The sequence below is a fragment of the Trachemys scripta genome, chromosome 10 (assembly GCF_013100865.1).
Source record: "Trachemys scripta elegans isolate TJP31775 chromosome 10, CAS_Tse_1.0, whole genome shotgun sequence".
NCBI lineage: Eukaryota > Metazoa > Chordata > Testudines > Emydidae > Trachemys > Trachemys scripta.
Genome location: NC_048307.1, coordinates 5162114 through 5189346, shown reverse-complemented (window position 1 = coordinate 5189346; position 27233 = coordinate 5162114). Strand labels below are relative to the sequence as shown.

Genomic DNA, 27233 nt, shown 5'->3' with positions numbered 1-27233 from the left:
GCACGGGGCCCGGAGCCCCTGGACTTCCAAGAGCGAAGCAGATCAAAGCCAGCGTCTCTATCACACTGAGGAGATTGAAACTTCAAGACTCCTTAGAAGAAATGGAAAGGGAGGTGGATATTTCTTGCTTTTTTTTAAATTAAATAGGCAGCTAATCTTGTTTTTAAAATTATGATGAAGAACAAGTTTAAGCTTTGTTGTAACGTGCGTTGTTTGCCTGGACTGTTCAAGACCTGAATGCTTGTGTAGGAGGAACTCTGAGTTGGCTTCTTAAATACCTTCCTGCTGTTTCACATCTGCTACTCCTTGATGAAACATAGGAGCCTTGTCTTAGAACAGGCTTATTCAAAGTGATACAAGCTACAAAAGTGAGATCTTGGAAGAGTGTTGCCATTTTCATACTGTAATAAAAATACTGTAATGATAAATAATAATTAATAATAAATAGTGTGTAATAAGCATGTCATAAAAACAATTTATATTTCCAAGATCACGGCTTTTATCATTTATACTCAGGTAAAAGAGAAAATCCCTGGAAATATTCCTTTTTAAGAGGGGGTTCACGAGACATGACACTTTAGTGAAAGGGGTTCACAGGTTGTTAAAGTTTGGGAACCACTGCCCTATCCACTCTCTGCGCTGCCTCCTGGTTCTGTTTTGCTTTGAAATAACAAATTCCTTCAGGGTTGCAAACTTCTGAGCCCACGCCTCGCTGTTCCAACACCCTGAACTATGGGGAAGTTTGAATTTCATTCTTGATGTAGCGACTGGGCACTGATTATTATAGTTAATCAAACCTCCAGGTCGCAATGCTTCCAAGTTGCAGCAAAGCTTGGCTTCGCATACAGAATTTGCAGAGGGAGCCCGTATCCACGGGAAAATAGCACAGTGAGCACATTTCCATATACCTGCATCAGGATTTATGCATGCACTTTGTTTAGATATGTTGCTGTCTGTGGACATCAAAATTGTTGTCCGCACCACAGCATCCCTCAATTTAGGATAGATTTGAGCATGAGTTAGGAGAGGGAAAATAATCAGTGGTGTAGCATTTTCAATTTTGTAAGACTTGTTGCTGTAAGTGACGTGGCCAGTAATCAGATAATGCTTGAAACGGAGTAAAATGTATGGAGCCTAATCAGGAAATATTGGCCCTCATCATTTCTCTGACAGAGGAGATGACTGCAGTTACAAACTGCAAGCTGGTAACTGGCGGAGATTCCTAAAATATGAGATAATTCCTAGAAACTGACCGACTTTCTCTGCAGTACATCAAATTCTAGGTCTATGATCTGTAATTAAATTACTTATATACTGTTAAAAAAAGCAACTGGCTGTTCTTAGATTGTCCAGTTTAAGGATGTAGCTATTATAAGTGGGAGAGCTGTAGTGACATGTAAAAGTAGCAATTTGGAGGACAAGAAAATATTAAGTCTTTACATTTTGAACATGTCAGTATGTGAGAGGATACAGGAGTCCAACCCATAGCATAACTACACTCTTATGACTGAAATAGTTGCATTTTTGTGAGCATTAACTGTCAAATGGACAAATTAACTTGAAGCATCCTAGATACTGAATATTATTTCATGAGTCATCACATTAACATATCAGGGTATTTTTAAACATGTTCTGCGAAAGAAAAATTCTAATATTTGGGAGTTTTATACAGATGATATATACAAATGATCATAGATTGTTTTCCAAAGCGAGGCTATAACACTGCAAACAGAACCTCTTCTCTGTGTGCTGTGGGTTAATTATTATCCAAAGCATTAGAAAACTGTTATTACAAATTAAAATTGGCACTATCCGTGCTGCTGTGGATGGAGCTGTTGAATATTTACATTGTACAGTATTCCAAATGTTGCCTTCAGATAATGAAAATATCTTGGAGGGGAAAAGTAGGAGAGGAAGATGGTGCAGCTATCCCTATCCTGCTAAAATCATAGGGGTGTTGTCCCTCTTCTACCTGGCTTGGGTATGGGGGTTTCCCTACAGCTCCTCCTTTGCCTGGGCCATTGCAATGAGAGCTTTTCCTCTTCCCCCCGTTATGTTCTCCTTTAACCACTGGTTACATGGAGTGGCTTCCAATCCATCCAAGGCCTCCAAGTGCCTTGCAAACATGAATGCGTTAGCTTCGCAACCACATCGTTAGGCAGGCTGATACCGAACGCAGACGAGGAAAGTCACACAGTGAATGTATGGTGGAGCTGGGCCGAGAACCTAGGAGTTGTCTGCTAAGGGACCTGGTGACTTTTGCTAAGTCCTCTGCCTTGACCACAATATGGTCCTTTCCTTTTTGTTGAAAATACTTTATCCTGACACAGAAGTAAATGCCCTCAGAGGGCCATGAAATGCCATTCCTATATGTGCGTTTCCTACAGGACAGCAAAGGCTATCATGGCTTCAGGATTCCCTGAATCCTCTTTGCTATCCAAGATACTGTAAGAAGATATGGCCTCTATGGTGTTCTTTTCACAATGTACCTTAAAGCCCCATTTGGGACTCTCTTTCCCCATAGAAGAGCGTTCACTGGAATTGATACACAAGAGAGGTTTGATATGAAGTGGTCATATTGAAGTGATGCATCAGAAATGATAGTGGGCCAGATTCTCATTAGGATCTGGCCACTTTGCACCACCCAGACTGCACAAAAGAGATGAGTCCTGGCTGTAGCTGGCCGGTTGAAAATTCCCTTGGCATGGGAGAACTCTTGGATGGTGTCCAACTGGTGGAGTTGGCTCCTGCATCTGTCCATGCCCTGGGTAGATTGGTGCATGATCGTTTGAGGACCACATGCCATTGTTGACAGTTAGAGCAGACTCTAAGCCAGTGGTTTTCAAACTTGTTTTCTGGGGAGCCAGTTGAAGAAAGTTGTTGATGCTCACGACCCAATGGAGCTGGTGATGAGAGGCTTGGAGTGTGTGAGGGGGCTCTGGGTTGGGGGTGCAGGCTCTGGGGTGGGGCTGGGGATGAGGGGTTTGGGGTACAGGAGGGGCTCTGGGTTTGTGGAGGCTCAGAGCTGGGGCCGGGGGTTGGGGTGCGGGAGCGGGTCAGGGCTCTGGGCTGGGAGTGTAGGCTCGGGTTGGGCCAGTGATGAGGGATTTGGGGTGTAGAAAGGGGTTTCAGGTTTGCAGGGGGCTCAGGGCTGGGGCAGGGGGTTGGGGTGTGGGGTTTGGGCGCAGACTTACCTCTGGCGGCTCCTGGTCAGCGGCGTAGCTGGGGTGCAGAGGCAGGCTTCCTGCCTCTCCTGGCACCGCGGACCGCACTGCACCCCGGAAGCGGCCAGCAACAGGTCCGGTTCCTAGGCGGAGGCGCGCAACTCTCACCTGCAGGCACCGCCCCCCCCCCCAGCTCCCATTGGCTGGTTTTCGGGATGTTTATGGGATTCCCATGCCTTATTTATCAAATTTAATAGAAATGGCTGTGTTGTATACTACTGGAGAGAAGATGTTAATGCATTCCTTCCCGATGAAAGATTGTATGCAAGTGCAAAGTAAGATCATTTGCTTCCTATGTCTGAGTGTGTTGTTTCTATATTAGATTTAGCCAGGTGGGTGGCTGATTATTTCTTTAGTAATTCGTTGCTATTGCTACTGAGATTGCCAGAACCAGTGAAATATCCATCTTGGAAAAACTCGTATTTTCCCCAAAATAGACTCTGCATAAATTCCCTGGACTAAGGGGTACAATGTTTATGGGATTCCCATGCCTTATTTATCAAATTTAATAGAAATGGCTGTGTTGTATACTACTGGAGAGAAGATGTTAATGCATTCCTTCCCGATGCACAGATACACCTCCACCATGCTGGGCTTGAAAGATGTCCTTCTGTGACGGTTTTAAATGACATTTTTCTTTTTGTTTTTTTCCTCCTAGTTGTCGCTTTTTTGGTGGCTTACCATCAAAACAAGCAGCTGATCGGGGAGAAGGGACTGCTGCCATGCAAACTGTACTTGCAGAACGTCAAACGGTATTTCAAAGGGAAGATTAACCTGGATTCCTTGACCTATGCCCCAACAATCATCTGGTTCCTGGACTGGTCTGATATGGACAGCAACCTGGACTGCCTTGCTGGCCTTGGCTTGGGAGTTTCGGCTTACGTGTTGGTCACTGGATGTGCAAACATGATCCTTATGGCCATTCTATGGATTCTCTACCTCTCGTTGGTTAACGTTGGACAGATCTGGTAGGTTGACAAACTTTCTCCTATGTTCTTCTCTTTGTAATTTCTCACCATGCATTGTATGGATAAGCTTTTGTGCTCCTGAAAGATGGAGACACGGTAAGTCATTACATAGGCACGTTGAAGAAAGAACGTACCCTTCAGAAAAAAAAAATACAAGTTGGCTAACTTTTTTATGGGGCTAATTCTGTTCATGCCTGAATCTTACACTGGTGTAACACCATTAATTTTAATAGAGTGCCTCCTGATTTACATCATTGTGAGTAAGAACAGAATCAGGCTGATAACATAACTGTAGTATATGATAGCCCTGCAGAGGGGTATAGTCTTTCCTCACTCTAGCTAGGTAACTCATTAGCTTTGTTTTGAGCAAGATTATTCTTTCATTTAAAGCTGGATCAGTGCCAGCCCCATCTCGTGAATAGATTATAGCACGTTATCTTTGTGCCTGGTTAAAATAAAATTTAGAACGCTCAACGTTTTAAATATAAGGGACAGGAGGAAAGGATGGTTGACCATTGCCTGTGTTCTTTAACGATCTCTGGGGGTGTAACTCCCAAATTCAGTGACTTCTCTGCCCTGCATCGTACCCTTAATCTGCAGCATAACTTTATGGGATGTACTCATTGAAGGAGCACTGGATAAAATTACAGTGTTAGTAAAAGTTGAGAAAGTACAACAAATCTTGCCAGTTACCCTAAGGAATGATCGTCACCCTGATAAAGCTAAAACCTGTAACCTGTAGTGATCACAGGATAGCCACAGGGTATGACACATCTACCCTAACTTTAAGCAATATGTTGTGTACATGCCTTTTTCTTCCTTCCTCTAGCTTGCTCCCAAACTGTGTAAGCCTAATTCCTTACCTGAGCTGAGCCAATTTGTCCAGACCTGTCTGTGATTTCACAGCTCTTCTATTTAAAGAAAGAGAAAAGAATGGCAGATATTAAACATCATCTCACTCAGCTTTAGCCCACTCGAGAACCCCTCCACCACTCTCTGTGCAGCAGGGAAATTTGAGTAATTAGGGGATCCCCCTAATGAGTTACGTGTACTTCATTCAGCTCTGCGATTACGAAAAGTCCAGAATAAGGCCACAGTGGCATGACAAGGAGTTTCAAGGGGTATCCTTCCATTGCTTCCACTCCTGAGCTAATCCAAAAGGCTCTCTGCTCATCTCTAGGCACCTGTATGTCCCTGCTGGCTGTTAGCTTTTTCAGAAGGACTTGAAATGCCGTCTGGCCCCCATTCTTGCCAGCCATGGGAATTTATGTAATTGTAGCCGCCAAAGCCAGAGAGTTTATTTAACTCCCTTGTGACTCTTTTTGCCCATCTGTAAAAAGTGCATCATAATTACAGCTGCAGAGTTTGGGGGTTGGAAGCGGAGGCTGACCTTCCTCAAAGTCCTGGGGTGCTTGGTTTTGATTTGCCCTGTTAGGAGAGGAAGGGTCTAAAGAGAAGCTTGAGATCCAAACCCAAATTTCCTGCAGATGGGATGGGTTTTCAGGGGCGGTGCAGGTCCCTCACTAATGTTACTCCGTCCTCATGAGGAGCGTCACGAGGCATAATTCGTTAACGTCTGTGAGGTGTATAGGAGCACTGGGCTAAGGCACCATGTGAGCGGCAGCCTCTTAACCTTGTTGTACTGATTTATGAGAATGAACCTGTTTGGCTTGTTCCATCTCGTGCAGCTACCCAGTCGTGCTTGCTCCTCTCGTCCCTTTGCTCCGAGCCACTTCCACCGGTAATAAGCATGTTCAGAGGAGAGGTGTGACCTCTTCTTGGCAGGCGTGAGAGGTGCAGCAGTCTCGCTGAGCTATTAACTTTTTGCCAAAAATAAATCCTGCTGCAATCTCTGCCAGTTTAACTGCTGCTGAGGGGCTACAGTTGGGGTTTTCCAAGTCTTTAAAGGCAAGGGAGGGTGATGATGTGCGTGGGTGGGGGGCGGGGACTTTTTCCCCCAGTGATGGATGGAACCACAACCGCTGCCCAGCAGACCTTATCCAAATGTCTCTTCCTGAGTGGGTGTATGGCTCGGGAGTTCATGGCCAAGCTTTAGGTCCCTTTGTAACTCGGAAGACAATGAATCATCTCATGGGAATGTGAGCCAAGCCCAAAGTTTTCATTCTGTGGATGCTGTGGTTTGAAGGAATTGCCTCCTGATTTTTGAGATAGGATTGTACCTTGCTTTGTTTTGCTAGTTCATTTGGAGCTTGTAAGTTACCCTGTCGTACACAGGTAATTTATGGCATATGGGAGCATGTTCTGAGTTTAATGGGGGCAGGGAGGAAAATAGGTGTTGCCTCAATTTCATCTCAGCTTAGTTGTGGCATGAAATGTATTAAACAGGAAATTGGGCTCAGGTTGTAGAGGGGTGGGGGAAATCAAAGCGACCCAGTGCTGCAGTTCATTCAACCGTGGTTACATTTTTCATTAGATCCTCTGCAATGGGTCACTGCGTGGTCAAGACCATATTATCATTGTGCATACACTGTGACATTCAGTTCCACAGGGAAGTAGATGCTGGGTGCCTGGGTGCTTACAATGCAAAAGAGGACTGGGGAGGCGGGAATGAATTGATTTCCCCTCTCGCCCCCCCAGGACGTGAAGAATGCTTGGGATGCACTCTATAGACCTGTGCCTTCTGAAATTAAACTGATTTTGCCTTTCACCTCAGTGGGAGCAGGAGCAGGCCTTAAAACTGCAGGTAGCCGATTGTATGAACTCTTTTTACAAATAAATACACGTTTGCGTTTTGTAGACGGTTGTGGAGTCACCGCTGCTTCTTGTGGCCCTTTGTGACTGGGGTGGGCCCTGCAGTGGCCCTGCTTTAGTTTTCCCTCTTGGGCTTGGCCCTTCAGCTAAGCCATTAACAAAGCCCACTCCTTCAGGGGGGACACAACTCCAAAACCAACTCTAAACACAGAGTCTGTGCCCTAGTCTCTCATTCCCGAGGGGCCTCCTCTCTTCTCTGATTCAAGTCTTTTCTGCCCACCCTCTGGGCTCAGCTTTGCCCTTCCCAGGCTCCTTTTTGTCTCTCCCCTCAGCCTCTCCTGGGCTGCTTCAGATTGCTCCCTGCTCTCTCCAGAGCAGCCACACCCAGGCCTTCCTGCCTGGAGTCTTCCATGGGCCTTTGTCTGCCTTCTGCTCTCATTCTACTGCTGGGCTTCCTTCCTCCGATGCCAACCCTGCACCAGTTGGGGTGGCGTGGGGCTAGTGGAACTGGGCTGACTGGCCCAAGGCCTCTGGCCCTTAGTGGGGTAGGATTCCCTGTTTCATAGACAAATAGCTACATTCAGGGATTATTTTAGGGTGACTAGGTGTGTGAGAGGCACTGCCATCTTTTCATATGTCTGGGGTGGCCTCCTGACATGTATGGGGCAGAGTGCAAGGCAGTTCCAGGCAGGTCATGTTTGGTTATACACATACAATGACCCTTGTTTCTGTGCCAGCGTTACTTGTGTGTCACAGAAATATGGTTTCTTCACTATTTTTTTAAAACGAAATAATTCAGAAATAAACAACCATGAAACAGAGGTTATAGACAGTTATTTGAAATAGAGGAAGGAACCACACAGCAAGTCCCTGCATGGATAATTTTTTGTCCCCCGCCCTCATTTTAGGTAATGGGGACACATTGCGTCTCACCTTTGGGGATTGGCAGGTTGTGGGATGTTTGGGGGGTTGATGAGATGCTTTAGGGAAGAATCCAGAGATTCTAAGTAGGACCCTTCCATGACTCCTCTCCCAAGATTTATGTCACCAGGCCCCCAATCGGAATTATGTGACAGTTCCTCCAAGAGGCTTTTCAGGGTACGAAGAAACAGATTATTCCATAGTTGCCCATTATGGTGTTTCCAAAGCACCTGGTACTGACTGTTCTCAGAGACAGGATACTGGGCTAAGACAGGCCAGTAGTCTGATCCGGTCTATCAACTCCTATGAGATTGCTGATTGGGAAGCCATTTCAAGGGAGATAGGGGATTTTAAAAAGAGATACAATTTGCTGTTGCTTTACGCCAGCAAGGGACAATTAATTCTTTTTATGTCTTTTTTTTTTTTAATTTTAATTTTAAATGTGTCTATTTGTTTTGGGCTGAAGTCTTCAGATATCCGACGCTGTTGACTGAGTGACTCTTTCAACTGCCGTCCAGCTGGCTTCAGCTCTGTAGAGAGAGGAAGCTTCGGTAGAGTAACTGTCTCTTTGAAAAGCGGGAAGGCATCAGCTGCATGCACTAGGTATATTAGACTTCCACTTCTTTGAAATACAGTGGCTGGAGAATAGTGTTCTGTTCCAGGGGAACCCTGAACTTTGCTATGACAGCACCATGGAGAAAGAGTTAAAGGCCTTTGCCTACTGTATAAAAACTATAAGAGTTTGGTAGAAACGTCTGATACCAAATGAGGAGGAGAGGGCCAAACTGGTGGTTCAGGAAGTTGGTAATAGGAAGTGGAGTCCATCCTCGTGGGGTATACAGCTGTCCAATGCCGGTGATGGCCTCTGACAATAGTGGGTGGCTTATGTGAAATGAATTGATGGGTCTCAATCCGGTTCCTAGAGGATGGCCTATGTTGTCAGACAATGGGCGGACGTGTTGGCGGTCTAGGCAGAGAGGCTGAGCAAGACCCTCTTCTTGAGACTTGACTTCCCTCTGGGCCCTAGAGATGGTCTCTCCGGGATAGAGTTCAGGCCCATGGTGTGTGGGAGAAGCTTGTATTGTCAGTAGCTGGGCTGGGCTGTCCTGTGGATGCCTAGTGGGAGCAGAGTTCCAGGGCTCTGAATCTGGCATGTTACCGGCACTGCAGCCGCTTGAAATTAATCTCTGTCCAGGTTCACATGCGACGTGTAAAACGTATATGAATAAAATAAGTGAGATTGTAGATGTCGGGTTTAAGACTTAATTGGGTTTGTGGCTTCTATTACTTCCTGGAACGCTGTCACTATTCTAGTCTCAGTATTCTAGTACTGACACCGCTGCTTAGGTTTGATGCCTCTGCTCACTGTTGGGTAAGCTGCCTGTGATTGGATTCCCAGGATGAGGATTACTTTAATGAAGTTTATGGGTTTTAAAATCACACATTGACCCGGAACTAAATACTTAACTTTGTCAGCATGCTGTAGGTGCTGCTACGAGACTTTTGGACCATCTCTGATACGACACACTTTGAGTGTTTAGTTCCCAAATCTAGTGTTCACAGAAATCAATGTGTTAATTTTAGTGGTCGTCAAATGTAGGACCAAGAATGAGTCCTGGCTATATTTAAAAATAGATCCTGATATGGTACCTTTATAATTATAGTCACTTTGGTAACTTTGCACCCAGGTGATGTGTACATTCTACTGTTATCCTGGAGTAATTCACTAGTATGACTGGGTGTGTTGGGAATGGTCATGGTGGTAGCATGGATCACTCTCATATCCAACGCTCAAAGAGACCGTGCTCTTAAAAGCCCTTTTTTGGTCTCTGTTTGAGTTTCCCTCTGGCATGCTTTGAATTCATCCTTTGAAATGGAATGAGGCTGATCAGAATCTAAAAAACTGCCAGTGAAATGCAGGATGAAGTTGTTGACTCATGAGTTGGTTGGAGAGCCCCATGTTGAGTATTAGTAGTATCTCCCATTGTCTTTAATGGTACAGCGTATCCCTGGTTTCAGGGATATGCTGCAAGATTAGTTCTTGTTTAGGAAAAAAATAAAAAGGTGTTATTTTTAACAGCCAAAGAATCCGAAAAAGTGTGTGTGTGTGTGTGTGTGTGTGTGTGTGCATGGAAACCCCTCAATATCTTCTTTCCTTCCTTTGTGGCCTCCACAAGTCCCAGCTCTCTACATTCCATCATATGTAGAATGCTGCTGCCTGTATCCATTATATTGGTAAATAAGGAGGAGGACTGGTCCCTAATACAGAGCGATCTGGATCACTTGCTAAGCTGGATGCAGGACTCTGAAAAAGACTTGGGGGTGTGTGTCAGAGTGGGTAGTCAGCTGAACATTATTAATTCTCAGTGCGATGTTGTGTCCATAATGTGATCTTTGCAGTATAAACATGGGAATATCCAGTAGGGGTAGAGAGGTGGTATTACATCTGTATTTGGGCACTGGGGTTTACCAGCGGCGCTGGAATATTTATGTGCAGTTCTGGTGTCCATACTTCAAGAAGGATGTTGAAAAATTGGAGAGAGGGTTCAGAGAATGATTAAAGGTTTGGAAAACATGCCGTTATAGTGAAAGACTCAAGGAGATCAATCTGTCTGTCAAAGAGAATGTTGGGGTCTGACTTGATCACAGTCATAGACATTTGATTAGACGGCTTCTCAGATTAGCAGACAAAGGTATAACAAGATCCAATGGCTAGAAGTTGAAGCTAGACAAGTTCAGACTAGAAATAAGGGGCAAATTTCTAACAGTGAGAGTATTTAATCACAGGAACAACTTACCAAGAATTGTAGTAGATTCTCAGTTACTGGACATTTTAAAATCAGCACTGGACATTTTTGTAAAAGATATGCTCTAACTGGACCATAGCTATTGGTCTTAAAGAAGGAATTAATTTAGGGAAGACCCTGTGGACTGTGCCATGCAGGAGGTCGGACTAAGTGATCCCAGTGGTGCCTTCTGGCTTTAAACTCTATGAAACTTGCACACTCTAGACCTATAGAGTCACAGATCTGATGCAGAGTCCGTGTATATTTAGAATCTGGAGTTGGAAAGGGAGTTGTTTAAATCCACTTCACTCTTTGGCTGATTTCTGAGCCACATGGAGAGGCTCACAGGACATTCATTTTCATCCTGTGTCAGGTGGGAGGAACCTGGATGTTCACTGAAGGCTCAAGGTGGTAAAAAGAAAGGGAAAACAAATGGGAGAACACAAAGGGCTTCATGTATAGAATTCTGATGAGCCCCCCCAGAGTGAAAACTGAGCCCTGATCATTTGGTCAGCCTCCCAGCCCTTAATGGGGTACAGCCTCGAACTGTTTGCCAGTCAATCTGCCAGAAGATACAAGACTGATTAAAGTTCTGCATAGGTCAAGTGTTTTTTAATGAGACTTAAAAACCACAAAACGCTCATGACAAAAAAGCCCGTCTTCTTTTTCTGTTATGAAGGCCCTTCAAAGAATGGCAATTTTAACTGCAGTTAAATTACATGCCCCTGAGACATGCTTTTATGACCTGCATTATTACTGTCCTTGTAACAAGGCCCTAATACTAAATCAAAAGCCGTTAATATTATGCCCAATCAGCTAATGATGGCAAAACATTGGGTATCTGGGGCCAGGACTAAAGGAGTCACGTCCTCTTCACCTAAACCCCGGCTAAATATGACAGCATCTGCATCTACTTGGAAACCATCTGGCATAGTGGCTCCAAAGGGCACGTGAGTATGAATCGAATTGTGTTTAGTCAACTAACGACCTCAGGGGTTTGTACAGTAGTACAGTGCAGCTCAGTTTCACACTCTCTTGTGGAAAAAGGTGTGGTGCCTGGTCTTATGTCATCCCAAGTATTTGTTAGCAGTAGCTCCATCAATATTTCCACAGGGGAGGAAGACACTGAAAAGAATGTTGTAGCTACTCCGTGCTGTAACATTTTCCTTATTGGCTTGTAGACCATACTCCCTTGAGTACACCAGTACAATGCCATGTACATTGGTCAAACCGAACAGTCTCTATGCAAAAGAATAAGTGGACACAAATCAGACGTCAAGAATTATAACATTCAATAACCAGTTGGAGAACACTTCAGTCTTCCTGATCACTCGATTACAGACCTCAAAGTTGCAATACTCCAACAAAAAAACTTCAAAACCAGACTCCAATGAGAAACTGCAGAATTGGAATTAATTTGCAAACTTGACACCATTAAATTAGGCTTGAATAAAGACTGGGAGTGGATGGGTCATTACACAAAGTAAAACCTATTTCCCCATGCTAATTTCCTCCCTCCCCCCACTGTTACTCACACCTTCTTGTCAACTGTTGGAAATGATTATCACTACAAAAGTTTTTTTTTCTCCTGCTGATAATAGCCCACCTTAACTGATTACTCTCGTTATAGTTAGTATGGCAACACCCATTTTTTCAGGTCTTCTGTGTATATATATCTTCCTACTGTATTTTCCACTGCATGTAGCCGATGAAGTGGGTTTTAGCCCGCGAAAGCTTATGCTTAAATAAATTTGTTTGTCTCTAAGGTGACTTCTCATTCTTTTTATCAGAATCTCAGTTTCTAAAGAAAAAAAAAGGGGGGGGAGAATAGAATTTGGAATGCCATATAGCTGTTCTAGCAAGTATCTTACTAACTGTATCCCAGTATTAGACAATACACTTATCTTCTCTCTCTTAGCTATCATTTTAATTTTGTAAGTGACACAGGTAGAGGAGATAGAGGGAGAAAGTGGTTTTGAGATAAGATCTGAAAATATACGGAGAATAAATGAGGAAGCACAGAGCGGTGAATAGGAGGCCAGTGCTAGATTAGTTTAAGGGTTTGTTTACATGGGTATAACGTATTCCAGAATAGCCCCCCAGGTGGATGCTGTTCTGGAATAAAAGTCATTTTATTCTAGAATGTTTGGAAGCAAACTAATTACTCTGGAATAAAAGTCACTTTTATTCCAGATTAGCATGTCTACACGGGGAGCTATTCTGGAACAGCTATTGAAAATCACTTATTCCACAATACCTCTTCTGGTCAATATATCCACGTAGATGAGCTTTAATGAAGGTAGCAGGGAAAGGGGCCACGAGAGAAGATTTAATAAGGTGTGCTGCAGCAAGTTCAAGGAGGGTCTTAAAACAGCAAGGGCAATTTTGAACTAGAATTTGGAAAAAAAAAATGGGGAACTAGTACTGATTATTATAGACTAATATTGAGGATGGAAGAGACAGGGAGAAAAGTGTCTGCTGTGTCACCTGGAAATCAGTGATGATTTTTGTTTTCTTCCAGATCATTGATAAAAGTTTTAAATAGTGTAGGGCCAAGAACTGATATCTGTGGGCCCCCATTAGGAACACACTTGCTCAATGAGGATTGCCTGCTTACAGTTACATTTTGAGACCTATCATTTAGCCAGTTTTTAATCCATTTAATGTATGCCATGTTGATTTTGTGTCATTTTAGTTTCTTAATCAAAATGTTGTGCGGTACCAAGTCAAATGCCTTATTACATCAATGTCTATTACATCAACACTATTGCCGGTATCGAGCAAACTTGTTATCTCATAAAACAAAATATCAAGTTAGACCAGGTCTCTTTTCCATAAACCCATTTTGCCTGGGATCTGACATGCCTATCGTACCCAGGTTATCCCATGTTCTCGTTCCTGCTGAGAAATGCGTCCACATCTCTGCTTAGCACTGCAGAGCAATAACCAACAATGGGCAGCCTGATGGACCTTTGTTACACCTGGGTGATTGTTCTCCATAAATGAGGCTTTATAGTAATTGGGACACCACCCTTTTAATAGATACTCTGAGCAACCCAAACTGTTTCTGTGTAACTGACAGTGTGCCTGTTTTCACGTACAGTATTCCATTTGTGAAGATTCATTACCCTTTTTTCCTTTTACTATCTTGAGGGGATGAATTGCAGACACAGAGATTTTGGGCTAATGTTACCTTTTCATGTTTGTCTGCTATGGGGTATAACATCTGAAGATTTGATTAAACAGGTGTGATACTCTGTCAAGTGTGGCTGTTAATTAATACAGCAGCTCCGTTTATTTGCCTCAGAGCTTATTCTAAATAAGAGAAAAATGTAAATGTAATAAACAAGCCAATGTGCTATAGAGTTTAGAGTGAGATAAATCAAGATGAGACTTCAGCACTGTTTAGGGTTATAAAACTGGATGATTAGATAATTTTATCTTGTCTCTTTGTTCAGGTAGTGGGAATGAGGCCTCCTTAGTATTGGAGATCAAAACCAAAGATGAGCAAAATTAAAAGGACATGCAAAAATATGTAGCTTCTCTTCTCAGTCGTCGACACCAGCTCCGGGGGGGGGCTCCCCACAGTGGCAGGCGCACTGGGCCCTTTAAATCCCTGCCCAAGCTCGGCTTCCAGAGCTCTGGCGGTGATTTAAAGGGCCTGGGGCTCCCCGCAGTGGCCGGAGCCCTGGGCCCTTTAAATCACTGCCAGAGAAGCCGGCCCAGTCCAGACCATACTGGCTTACTTTCACCTCTGGTAGCACCATCTCTAAATCAATCTGGGTTTCTGCTGTAAGCTCTGAGCCAGGGATGGAGAGAATTGAAGGAAGGCTGAGGGAGGGGTTGAAAACTGTTCTTTCCCCTCTGTCAAATGTGACTTCTTGATGGAGTTTTTTTTAGGAGAAGGAGACTGGTTGGTTGAAAACTGAAACAAAAAAAAGGAATGCATTTTAGGTGAAAGCAGAGAAATGGCGTTGTACAAAGTGTGAAACAATACTGTGGATTTTTATATTTCCTTCCATTCGAGGATTTCCGAGTTCTGCAAGGCATAAATATAGCCTCTTAACATTCCATAAATATTATGCCCCTTTTTATCAATGGGGAGCCTGAGGCATTGAGGGCAAATCTTCTCGGTGCCGCTCAGAAAGTTGGTAAATTAATTAAAGATGTGAAGTCAAAGTGCATTAATCCCCTGTGTGGATGCTTATTCAGAAGTGAAGTGGCCTTGGTTCACTGTGGCTTAACCCTTTCCTGAGCGTCCCCCATGTAGACAAGTCCTGAGAGTTTGTGATCCATGCAGGAAATCAGTGGTAGAAATGGGAATAGAATCCACACACCTTGACTCTTATGCACTGACCATCTTTTACATTCAGGAAGACATTTTCACTGCAGAAGTGGGAGGTGTTTGTTTGTCCACTGACCTGTTTTAACCTTGGACAAGCCATTTCATCCGTCTGTGCCTCAGTTTACCCTTCTGCCAAGTGGAGGTAAGAATGCTTACCTGTCTCACAGGAGCACTGGGCATCTTCATATAGGCCCTCATAAAAAATACTTAAGAAATGCAGATGATTAATACGGTGTGTAACTTCTGTATGTGCTTTTACAAAGTGTTCTTGCTCAGAGATTTTGGTGAATTTAAAATTTAATTAAAAGCAACACGTTATTTTGACAACTGTATTTGAAATTATTTGAATTGTTAGGGGCCTTACCTTTTTTTAAGTCAGCTTTATTACAGCGTGGCTCTGTCTGTTTTTCTAGCTCTCAAAAGTATCACAACAACAACAAAAGTTGAATCTTATTCTTTTATCTGCTCTTTGCTTTGGCAATATACCTCAGGAATTTCTTTGTTATTAAGGATTGCTGCTTGACATCCCCCTTTCTCCTCTCCCCTAAAAAAAAGAAAGGATTATCTCTAGAAACTTAAACCGAAAGTTAAAGGATCTCAGGGGGTCATCCTTCCTGTAGAGGAAGCTGGTTTTGGCACTTCCTACTCATACAGAAAAGAACGAGCATATCAGTTTCAAAGAATGTTGTGAGCAGTTGATATGACATACTAATGAAACAAAGATTATTACCATGTGACGCTATTGCTTTGCAATACAATTGGGAGCTAATGATGCTAATGAAAAACATGTTTGCATTTGAAAGATAAAAATTTAACGATGGCTGATGTCAGTCATGAATCATTTAATCATTTTCCCCGAAACATCAAGTTTTCCCCTTCCCACTCTTGTCATTTTGGTATAATCAACCGTCCTTTAAAACGGGAGTGTTGCTTATTTATAGGTTTGCACAGCACAATGGGACTCCAGTCCTGATAGGTGCGAGTGCCGTACGAATAAAAAATAATCCCACAGATGCCTTTGAATTTTAGATATTTAAGTGTTGGGAATTTCAAAGGAAAGAGAAAGATTCCCCCCTCACCCATTGTTTTGTTTTGAGGCAATAAGTAACATTTAATAGAATAAGAAAACTAGGCAATTAGCTGTTTGTAAATAATTTAGGTTGTGATCTTCAAAGATTCCTAGAGGGTTAGGAACCCAACTCCTATTAAAAGTCAATGGGATTTAGGCACTTTCAGATCCTTCAAAAATCCCTGCTTATTCTATGATGGTGAAATGGTTTGAAAAAACAGGTAGAAGTGACATTTTCTAAAGGGGGCCAATTCGTCCATAGTGTGAGCTAGTCTATGAAGTTGGACCAGATTAGCTCAGGACTGAAAGAGCTTTTGTTGGTAGGAGAAGAGTTATCAAATGTCATGCTGTATGGTGAAAACTGTTGGCCGCAGCAATCAAAGAGAATTTCACTCCCTCCCCCCCACCCTCACTTTTTTTGTACAGTTATCGAGGTGCCTTGTTGTTTTTTCTTGGCCTCCTGTTAGATTTAAATTTGCATTGGGTCTAGTTTTTGGCTACTGCCAGGCACAAGATGCTAGTCAATAGACCTATTATCAGATCCATAACACATTCAATTTGTCTATTTAAATACAAATATTGAAAAAAAAAACCATTTGTGCCAGTGCTTCTCATGTTATTGTATGATACTCCAGGAAATTATAATAATTCTGCTAGGGCCATTGGTTTTAGAGCGATCAGTGTCCGTGTCAGAGGGCCGAAGGGTTAATACTGTATAGAAACATCAATGATTGTGTGAGCCTGCTTTTTTTAGTCTAAAGATGTCTTAAATGAAATTTTTCTCTTCCTTTGATTTATAGTATTGTTGGTAAAACAGATAGTTTAGGCTTTACTTAAATTAAAATTACCTACGGGTCACCAAATGAAATTAATAGGTGGCAGGTTTAAAACAAACAAAGGGAAGTATTTCTTCCCACAATGTGCAGTCAACCTGTGGAACTCTTTGCCAGAGGATGTTGTGAAGGCCAAGGCTATAACAGGGTTCAAAAAAAGAACTAGATAAATTCATGGAGGATAGGTCCATCAATGGCTATTAGCCAGAATGGGCAGGAATGGTGTCCCTAGCCTCTGTTTGCCAGAAGCTGGGAATGGGCGACAGGGGATGGATCACTTGATGATTCCCTGTTCTGTTCATTCCCTCTGGGGCACCTGGCATTGGCCACTGTCAGAGGAGAGGATACTGGGCTAGATGGACCTTTGGTCTGACCCAGTATGGCCATTCTTATGTTTTAAAGGTTGTGTTGGTATAAGAGTAAGCAAAAATCTGTTTAAAAAATTATTGACTCATCAGTTAGTAAGTGCTCTGGATATCTTCTATTGTATAGCACTTATCTTTATATAAGATACTATGTCAATATCTCTGCTAGGAAACTCTAGCATTTCCAGGGACTGTTTAGATACCTGGAATGCCTGTAAAAATACTTTGTGTCCATACATAAAACTGCTCCAGATGTTCCAGTACTGGTATGACTGCATCAGATACTGAGCATTGCAGCTGCATTGGCACAGTTGGTCCTCCCAGTACGGTGCCGTGATACTCCTGACAGCAATGAGTACGGTATATGTTAACATGTAAACTTCTCCAGTCACCTGTTTGAAAATTTGAGCTGATAGCCATTTTATCATGTTGTCTTAATCCTTAGCACTTCTTACCTAAATGTCAAATCTATTGGCTGTCTATATTAAGAAGTGGTGGTGTCCCAGAATATTAGAGACAAGGTGGGTGAGGCAATATCTTTTATTGGACCCATGCAAGTGGTCTCTGTAATATTAAGAAAACACATAGGAGGTTGGTGATGTGTATCAGTTGCTTAGCTTCGTAAAAAGCACAGGAGAATAACTTTATGTAACTTGATGCACTGATCTCAAAGACAGCGTTAGTGAAAAACATGATTTTTTTTGCACCCCTTTTATTTTAAATTTAATCTGATGAAAAGAACGAATAGATCATCAACAAAAGGGAGTGGTAGTGGTAGGGGGGTCACACATCAAGGAAGGAGTGGCTTTTATTATATAGATTTTTGTGGCATCTACAGTGTTCTAAATTCTATCCACACATGGAAATACACACCGTCTTTCTCTCTCTCTCAGTGTGTTTACAGTGAAAGAAACTTATCAGAAGATTGCACGGTTAATGGGAAGGTTGTGTGGTCTCTAGTGTCTCTGGCAGAGCCCTGTGGTACTACCAGAGGAGTATTTTTAATTTCGTATTATGTGCCACATCTAATTTTCAGCTGTATCCAGTATGTTGATTTGGGTATTGATTCCACAGCTGAACGACTTAAGAAAAGAACGAATAATGTTTTTAATGAATGCTTTTAAAAAGTTGTAACTTGCCAAATACCTTCATGCAGACAGTGCCACCCGGGATATGTTCATCTTTCTTAACTAATCTAACTTTTTGGAGCTTCCTGATGGCTTGTGGTTGGAAAGAAGGTTAATGCTCTGACTGGTACAGATTAAAAGCAATCAGGGGTTAGGGAAGTGTCCAGGCCCTCTACAGAATCTTTGTATTCGCTAATTTCTTTAAGGGCCTAATTCTGGAAACTCTTACTACTGAGAGTAAGCTCATTAGCTAGCCTGGCAATATTTATAAGAGTAAATATTTGCAGGGTCAAGACATGTTGTTTGATGAGCGCTTCAGAAATATTTGAATAAACGGAAGTTCTCTTTCTGAGAATCAGTAGATTCAGGCCCCTTGGGACAAGCCCCTGTAATCGATAGCAGAAGGTATGTGGAAACGTATGGTACTTTCAGAATAAGGAATTGGAGTCTTATAGAACTTTAATGTGGAAGAAACCAAAAGGTTTGTATAGAAACTACTGTAAAACCTACAGAATGTGGTAGAAAATGATAGCCTTTCTATAGGCTCGTATTTAACGGAATTATATTCCGTCTATAGGATTGTTAAAAACAAAAGCATTGGAAGGTTGTTCTGTGAAATTCTATATGACTTTACATAAATCCTGGAGGTTCCAGGAAGACTTTATTTAGGAATAAAACAAGGAACTGACAGCCAGACAGGCAGAATACGTCTGCCAAACAGGGTGTCAACAGGTGGTGTATGAAACTTTCCGACTACTATTTTCTATATGAAAGCTGAACTCCAGTGTTTCTGTCATCTGTCTTCCCTGACCATGTGTATGTGCATGTGCACAGATACACCCAAAAATACTTGACTAGAACTGACCTTTTGTTCCAGGGCTTCAGCTTATTTAAACCGGCAACCTTTTTGGTTTTTCCCACCAACTATCTGTTTTCACTTGCTGTGCACAATTTTGCACTTTCATAGAATATAGAATATCAGGATTGGAAGGGACCTCAGGAGGTATCTAGTCCAACCCCCTGCTCAAAGCAGGACCAATCCCCAGACAGATTTTTACTCCAGTTCCCTAAATGGCCCCCTCAAGGATTGAACTCACAACCCTGGGTTTAGCAGGCCAATGCTCAAACCACTGAGCTATCCCTCCCCCCCACTTTGAGTTGTTATCTCTCTCAATAAGCACAATGATTTCCGCAACAGTAGGGCAGCCCGATCCGGCTCCCATTGAAGTCAATGGCAAGGCTCCTATTGATTTCAGCAGGAGTCAGATCCAACCCAGAGTGGGGAAAAGTTTGCAATACTTTCTTTCATTCTCCCTCTTTGCTTCCTGCGCCGGTGTCACGTTTTGTGCTTTTGATTCATAGTCCAATTTAAGGAGCAGTTTCAAGCAGGATTCCACGGGCTGCCATTTCAGTGACAGTCTAACCAAAGCTGACTTCATTTGAATTTGGCTACTTCTGCAGCTGCCTAAGCCAGGTCCCATAACAACTTTTAGCTTTGGAAATAAGCATAGACAGAAGCCTTGGCTTCCACCCGCTTTCAGTTAGGTAATTCAATTTTTGGTTGACTTTTAACCAAGCCCTGTAGCCTGCTTTGCAAGGGGACAATAAAATGGTACATTGCCCCTTTCAGTGACTATGGGAACTGATAGTTGTTACACCGTGTAGAGAACTTTGTGAGAATGCCCTATCATTTAGCAATTCCATATCATTGTTTAAATAGCCAGCATTGCTCCATTAGGTGGCATTTCTCAGTTTGCCAGAAGTCCCTCTTCTTTCCAGTCCCTTTTCACTCTCCCTTGTCAGTACCTTTTCCACCACCATGAGAAAGAGAGAAACAAACTTTAATTTTCAAGCTCGCTTTCTAAAATATAGCTCTCCATTTAAATGTGGATGTTGTGATTACAGAGCTCAGCATCCCAGCTTTTAGAGATCTGTGACCACAATAAAATGAATCCAGAAACCAAGACAAGTGGTTTCACTTATTACCATTCTAGCTTATTTCCTCCCCCCCCCCCCCCATGACCACTGTGGAATACTAAGGCTTGGCAACAACTGAAACCAGCTCTCAAAGATGTTACTTGCCCCACGCTTTTGACTTAATGATGCACCCTAAATTAATGAAGAACTGGAGTGGTTCCGTTGTATCGCTTTGATGGATTGTCGGCTTTTGTGGCTTCCAAGTGTGTAACTTGAGGTTACTTTAATCATTCCTTTTTTTGTTTGGTTGTAATAATGCCTAAAGGCCCCACTACGGGATCGGGGCTCCATTGCGCTTGGCACTGTACATGGACACAGAGGGAAAACAGAGTCCCTTCCTCAAAGAGCTGACAGTCTAAGTTCGAGAAGAGATAAACAGATTGATACAATGCGGGGAGCTTAAGTGAGATTATGATATACAGTATTCATCATGCTACAGTCCACTGATCCATTGCAGTGGGTACTTCAGCCTGCTTGCGGCCAGAACCGTCTGTCTGTCTGTCTGTCTGTCACTGCTAGTGGGGAACGCTCTGTCCCCTGATGTAGCCTGCAGTTTTAGCTGTCTCCCTGGTGGCAGGTAGACCAGCCAGCCTTCCCTGCTGCCACGCTTTTCAGAAGGAAACTTGAGCCTTTATTTCAAAGCTCTGACGATGCTGTCTGCTCAGTCATGTATCTGTCTAATTCCCAGATGGCTGCCTTTGCCTTTTGGGGAGACTGTGCCCTCAGCTCTGCTTCCCCATTGGAGGCATTTGCAGCAGCTGCTGCCCCTGCCGTGGTCAGGGTGTGCTAGGCCAGCTCCCACCAGAGGCAAAAAGAGAGGTCTGAGGGAAAGTTTCGCTGGGGCGCATGGCAGTCTCTGTGGGCAGAGTTCAGTGTCTCTCCTCTTCTCCAGCCCAGTTTGTGTGGGGTTTCCTCAGCCCCACCCACTGGGCAGGAAAGCAGCCGGACAGGATGGAGAAACCAGCTCCAGGGGCAAGCAGGTCACCTTCCTCCATTTCCTTGAGGGGAACCAGCAGCAGGAGGGCAGCAAACGCATGAGTCCCTAGAGCCTGCATCAGCAGCTATGCTCCTAACTGAGAAGCCAAGCTGCCTCCGCTGCTTGGGCTACCGACAGAGGGCACTGGACACAGCACGGACACTGCCAATGCTCAACTTTGTGGGAAGGGGCCTCCAGCTCTCTCTCCCTGCTGCCACCTCTATAACAGACCTCCCAGGGGATCCCTGCTTGTCTCTAGGCTGGGGCCTCCAGGAGAAACAAAGGCCCATCCGGCCTGTGTGGAACTCATGCAGTAGCTCAGGGTAGATCTTCTGAGGCGTCTATCCGTGAGCCCCAGGCCAGCTCCTTCTTTGAGATTCCCAGACAGGGCCAACATGGGGGAAGGGAGACAAGGGCTAGCCACTGGAAATGTCTCTGGAGCAATCTCTGTACCTGATTTCACTTTCGCCTCTGAAGCAGGATTATGGGGACAAATTGAACCTCTGCGGGAGGATTTGTTGTACATCTGATCCGTTAAAATAGCTGCCCTCTCCAATCAGGCCCTTTTTTGAGGTTGGGAGATTTCTCTGCTGAAACCCTGTATGGCTGTTTTTAATTCAGACCCAACTGCACCCATTCTCAAAATTAAATTCAGGAAATAGTCTTCCTTCTGTTAAGCATCAAAGTCGAGTCTTTAGGAGCAGAGAAGTCACGTCTCCTTATATTGAGAGCTGCTAGGTGGCCACATGGCCATCAATACATAGATTCACTGGATTCTTCATTTTGGTGTTTCAGAAGTCTTCTGCCTGGCTTTGTGCCCAGGAGAAGGTGGAGGACATATGATATACCTTGTTTTGGATGACAGTATTTCAGGGATGATCGTGCTTCTCACCCTGGAGGCACACTGCTCTGAAAACCCCATTGGATGTGTGATAGCACTTTTTCCATTCCACTAGTATCTCTGGAGGATGTTAAACAGAAGCTACTAAACTTAGACATTTTTAAATCAGCAGGTCCAGGTAACCTGCATCCAAGAGTTTTAAAAGAGCTGGCTGGGGAGCTCGCTGGACCGTTAATGGTTACTTTCAGTAAATATTGGAGAACTGGGGAGGTTCCAGAAGACTGGAAGAAAACTAATATTGTGCCAATTTAAAAAAAAAAAGGTAAACAGGATGACTAGGGTAATGATGGGCCTGTCAGCCTGACATCGATGCCAGGCAAGATAATGGAGCAGCTGATACAGGACTGGATCAATAAAGAACTAGAGGAGGGTAATGTAATGAAAATCAACATGGGTTTATGTAAAATACATCAAGTTAATGTGACAGGGTTATTTTTTTGATGAGATTACATATTTTGGCTGAGTTTGCAAATCTTTGCTTCCAGATTGCCTCGCCTTCTAATTAGACGGTGAGGGGTTTGATGCTCATAGCAGTGAATGGTAACTACTGAGTGACACCACGTAGAAGCAGAGTACCTTTACAGAGTGGAGACAGGCGACGTTTGCTGCATAATCATTCATTTCCAATAATATGCTTTGGGAACCTCAAATCCATTCCTGAAACTACGCTTCCTTCTATGAATATTAACCGGTGCTTCCATTACAGAAGGTCACCATCACTGGATAGGTCTTAGTATTGCTGTAGGTTAGTCAAGTTTATATATTTAAACCAAAAAATAATAATTGAAAGACTGAGCAATTTCCAATTAGTGATCCAAATAATTTGTTTTGTATGGAAAATGTTACATTTCCAAGTTCACTGACTTCTAGCAAAAATGTCTGTATAAATAGTGGATTTTTTTTATGAATGTTTTCATCTGAAGCAAATTTAATTAAAAACATGTTCACTACCCTTTCATTTTTGTGTTCCATGAATATGGCAGCACTGAAACTTAATCAGCACAATTTTAGCTCAAATATTTGCTTAAAAGTGAATTTTGATTGTATATTTAATTGTAAAAGTCACAATTTACCATTTTGCATTTAAATATGTAATTCACATTGTGCTGGCTAATGACATAATTCATCCAGTTAGGGAACAGAAATATAATGTGATTTATGTAATCCATACACCATGAGCTGAAAATAGTATGTTGAGTTTGTGAAATTCCCAGTTCTGACAATCTGCAGACCCAAAAAGATTCACTGTTGCAATTTGCAAAACCAAACCCACACTTTTACTTAACTCTCTCTTTCTGTAATCTGTTTTTATTAAATGTATCTGCCAAATTCTAAGGGAGGCTATGGGGAGAGAAAGCACTATTTAAAAAATAGTCCTACTTACTGTTTGTTGGTAAGGAGCTGAATTTTTCAAAAGCATAAATGGCAACTAAGCCCCTAACTCCTGTTCAAAGTCAATGGGCGTTAGGCACCTTCCTGTCATTTGTGTCTTGAAAATCTCCATAAGAGACCCTGCTGTGTTTATGGACTCATAGTGAGCCGTTCGGTTTGGTTTCCTTGGCATTTGTATCATGAGCTTCTTCAGAGAAATAAATTCACAAGTGTTTGCTTGTCATCACATGACAAGTTATGGAGCCTAGATTGATGTAATCAGCAACAGACACACGTCAGAAAACTTAATGTGGTTGAAAAGAATACAATTTTTTATTAATTCCTGATTGTGTGTTTTTTGGAATGGGCCTCAGGGGGTTCTTTACGTCTGCCAAGGAAAAAAGAATAATTCGTACAAGTTTATATTTAACTGCACCACAACCATGTTGGAGAGCAGTGAAGTGGAGGTGCCCTTAATGACAGATATCTTTTATAAAGAGCCACTTTTATTAAGAATGTTAAAACTTATTGCGCTTTTGAAAATAATGGCTTCTATGCAACAGTAGCCCCGTGTGAAATTTTTGTTTAAATATGCAATAAAGTACTTGGATTGATTGATTTTATAACTGTTGGAAGTGTGCGTGTGTGAGAGAGAGAGAAGAAAACATTTGCACATCACAGTAGGATGTGCTCCAATAGCACACAAAGTAGTTTTTTTTTAACTTTTCTAATTTTTTGTCTTTAAAAAAAGTGGCATGTGATACATTACACATCAGTGTTAATTGTACCTATACGGGATTGGGAAGCGCAGAAGAAAGCATGTTTTGGGGCTCGAGCCTAAAAGCAGGACAAGGTATAGACTATGATCTTGCAAACATTTACTCACATTTCTCGTCCAATTAGGTATGTAGACACTACAGATGGGCACATTTCCCAGTGCCAGGAGATAGACTTGTGTCAGCGCCCCTCACGCTAGTGCCCTCAAAGCATTTTTTCTATCAGAAAATAGTTTCATTGAAATAAAAATATTTCATGGGAATATGTTGATTTTTGAGGAAATTTTTGATGGGGGAAAAAAGTTGAAATGAATGATTGAATTGTTTCAGCTATTTTTGTTTTGGTCATGTCAAAATGTTTCATTTTGACTTTAAGACAGCCAAACATTAATTTTAATGTATTACCAAATAAAAGTCAATAATGAATCAAAAGAAAATGTTTTTTTACGTTATCGAAACAAAATGTTTTAATGGTTCCAAACTGAAATTAGTTGGGAATTTTCATTCTACAGGAAACTTACTTAATGTTGGCTTTTGTTCTGATCTGAGTTGAGTACAAATTTCAAAATGTTGCAATTTCCTGCAGAATGGAAACTCCGGTTTCCAATTGGCTGTAATTAGCACCATTCAAATCACACGTCCAGTAGCAGATGCCATATTGGATGAACTCCTTCTCATTTGTTTAAAAAAAAAAATCAAAGGCGTGAGTAAATAGTCCACCTGTGAAAGTGAATATTGGCTTTTCAGCACTATACCAATATCCTTTAGGTTCTAACAATGGTTGTTAAGTTTTTAACACTGTCAATGGAGCTTGGCTGCATCTTTGTCTGAAAAGTGCTGAGGATGTTTTGGAAAAAATATCAGTGAATAACCACACAGTAGAACCTCACTAATCTGCACTTATGGCTAGGATGCTGCTCACTGTGGATTGCTGAATTTTGCAAGTTAGGCACAAAGCGAGGAGAGGCCCTTTAAAAAAATAAAAAGCATCCTTGTAGGTTTATTTTATCAATTGTACTTTGGTTTTCTGTTTTATCATGCTTTGTAATGGGCTAGTAAATATGCCCTAGCACATTTTGTAGTAATAATAATAATAATAATAATTAATAATTAAAATGTCAGTAATATATAATATTTCCTTTTTCAGGTAAACTTACCAAGTAAGGTAAATGTTGTGAAAGTGACTTGGGTGCTGTCGCATGGGAGGTAGATAGCAGAGTTCAGTGCCCTATCCACTGGCCCATGCTGCCTCCCTTTGGAAATACTACATAAGACCTCCCTGTAGCATGGTTCCTGAAAGGCAGGAAGACCAGTAGTTTTTTGTGTGCATTCGTAAGGTTCAACTGTAGGAGGTAGAGCCTGTTTCTTGAGGTTGAAAGCCATTGCACTAGATCTTATATGGCCTTGTCCTCTTAAAAACCAGACTTCACTCCCTCAGCACCTAAAACTCCCACTTGACATCAACAGGAGTTTTGGGTGTTCAGTGGTATCGGACCCTTATTTTGTGGTGTTATCAGATGGCAGGAACTTGAGTTATAACTAGTGAGAGGAGAGCATACAAATCCCCTAGGCAGCTTTGAAAGTTGCAGTAAAAATGTGTATTGGTAGCTGATTCTGAAGAATGAGCACCTTCAACTCCTGTTTACTTCAGCTGGATTTGCAGGAGAATGCATTTAGTCTTATGTATTGTAGAGGCGGTCTGGTCTAGTGGCTAGGATACCGGACAAGGAGTCAGGAGACATTGGTTGTATTTCTGGCTTGACTGTGACCTTGGTGAAGTCCTTTGATCTGTCCATGCCTCTATCTCTCTCATCTATTAGGTGTGTAAACCCTTTGGGCAGGGGCTGTTTCCAACTATGGGTTTGGACACCTTGAGCAATGGGATCCGATAGGCACTACAGTAATACAGATATCTTCTTTCATCCCGGAGCATCTTTGAAGACACGGGGAGCAGTACAGTATCACCTTTTGTTCCTGTTGATGGCTTGTTCCTCCATTAAACCCAGACAGAATAATAATAAATATCATCTTGGTTCATTCTGGAGAACTGACAACCTTGATAAATTAGATATGACAGGTCGTAGATGTTCCCCACTCTTTAGCAAGACACCACATTTTTTCAGTGAATAAAAATATTTATCTGAACAGCGCTTTAAATGTGTGTCTTACTTATCTGTCGTGTTTACTAATAAATTTTTATTGCTGTTTTACATACGGTGAAATTGAGACATGGAGTGACCTCACTGAAGGTCATAGAGGGAATTCGCATGGGCGTTGGGACTAGAATTCAGACGTCCCTGGCTTCCATCCTATAGTCATTCCACTAGTTCATGCACCTTCTCTTTTAAAATACAAAATCACTAGCCCTAAGTGGCCTGGAACTGCCTCTCCTCCTGCACTGTAGTGTCACAGTCAGTATGGACGCTCGAGCTTCATTTCCCTGGTTATAAAACAGAGGGCAGCTGGCAGTGTGTCCTCTGTGAGGGCTCTGAGACTCTAGAACTTGTCCTCCCCCTGCCCGCTCTGAAATAGACCAAATTTGGGGACTTTCCAGGCATGCTGCAAAGGACACTTGTTTGAGAGGGTCTCCAGAGAAGGCTGAGGGTGTGTTTCCTAGATGTGGGAGGGTAGGTGGTTGGCTAGCCAAATTTTAATAGACCTGAGTTCAGAGCTGCTGAGGTTTAATTTAATTGGATATATTTTTATGATTATTTTAGGGTGCATAGAGCCTTGGACAGGCATCTTAGTTATTTTAAATCTAAATAAATAATACAATAGCTGATTGGGCTTGCACTCAATATTTATACACCTTGCACATCTCTAGCCACTGTGAGTAGAAATTCACCATTAGTGCATTTGTTACATTATGTATTTAATGTTTA

At 42.4% G+C, this 27233-nt stretch overlaps 1 protein-coding gene across 1 annotated transcript in view; it reads left to right on the top strand.

The window, feature by feature from the left end:
* The window catches only part of LMF1 (lipase maturation factor 1), a 308607-nt gene that overhangs the window by 15769 nt on the left and 265605 nt on the right, over positions 1–27233 (top strand). Inside the window, exon 2 of the mRNA XM_034783537.1 lies at positions 3883–4192. Coding sequence (XP_034639428.1) covers positions 3883–4192 — 310 coding nt within the window. The remainder of the gene's footprint in view (positions 1–3882; positions 4193–27233) is intronic.